Source organism: Wasmannia auropunctata, unplaced genomic scaffold (genome assembly GCF_000956235.1).
Source record: "Wasmannia auropunctata unplaced genomic scaffold, wasmannia.A_1.0 LD314527.1, whole genome shotgun sequence".
Taxonomy (NCBI): Eukaryota; Metazoa; Arthropoda; class Insecta; order Hymenoptera; family Formicidae; genus Wasmannia; species Wasmannia auropunctata.
Window position 1 is genome coordinate 1 of NW_012048363.1, and position 563 is coordinate 563.

Genomic DNA, 563 nt, shown 5'->3' on the forward strand with positions numbered 1-563 from the left:
TGAATACTGTAATGCATTTTCTCAAGCAAACCTTTAATTTGGGATCAACGACAGCAGTTGGGTCACCACGAGGTCCCATTTTACAGGTGCCAGAAGCGTGAAAGGTTGTGGAAGAGCGTATTCTTATCATGCATTCCCAATAAGCATCCGAATTATACTCATAGTCGCATTCCATATAAGTAATGTTTAACAATTGAGAATTGAACGCTTGCATCGTCTTTGTTAGACCAATTCTTAATGCAGTTCTAATACCGGCGATCATCGTCCTGACATCGTCTGGATCGTCGAAATAATTTGGTATGATAGCTGGTTTAACATTGACGTCATTAGCTAATAACTTTATTCTACCACGACTTTTTGGTTTCAACAATATTGGTACAGCTGACCAGCCATGGCGATCGCCATATTTGATCAATAGGGATGGAGAATCTTTAAAATCCCTCATTAAAATATTTATTGGTTGAATACCAGTAAACATAAATTCCAAGTCCGGTAAACCGCTGTGTTCATGTGGTTGTTTTGTATTGATAAAAGCGAGGGTCTCAGATCGGAAGAGCACACGT

At 39.3% G+C, this 563-nt stretch overlaps 1 protein-coding gene across 1 annotated transcript; it reads right to left on the minus strand.

Moving 5' to 3' along the window:
• Positions 1–31: 31 nt before the first annotated feature.
• Positions 32–538, minus strand: LOC105460847 (glucose dehydrogenase [FAD, quinone]-like; the record flags this gene model as incomplete). The annotated part of the gene is made up of 1 exon (XM_011707337.1): positions 32–538. A coding segment is annotated over exon 1 (447 nt), but the record flags the coding sequence as incomplete, so codon positions are not given.
• Positions 539–563: the final 25 nt, after the last annotated feature.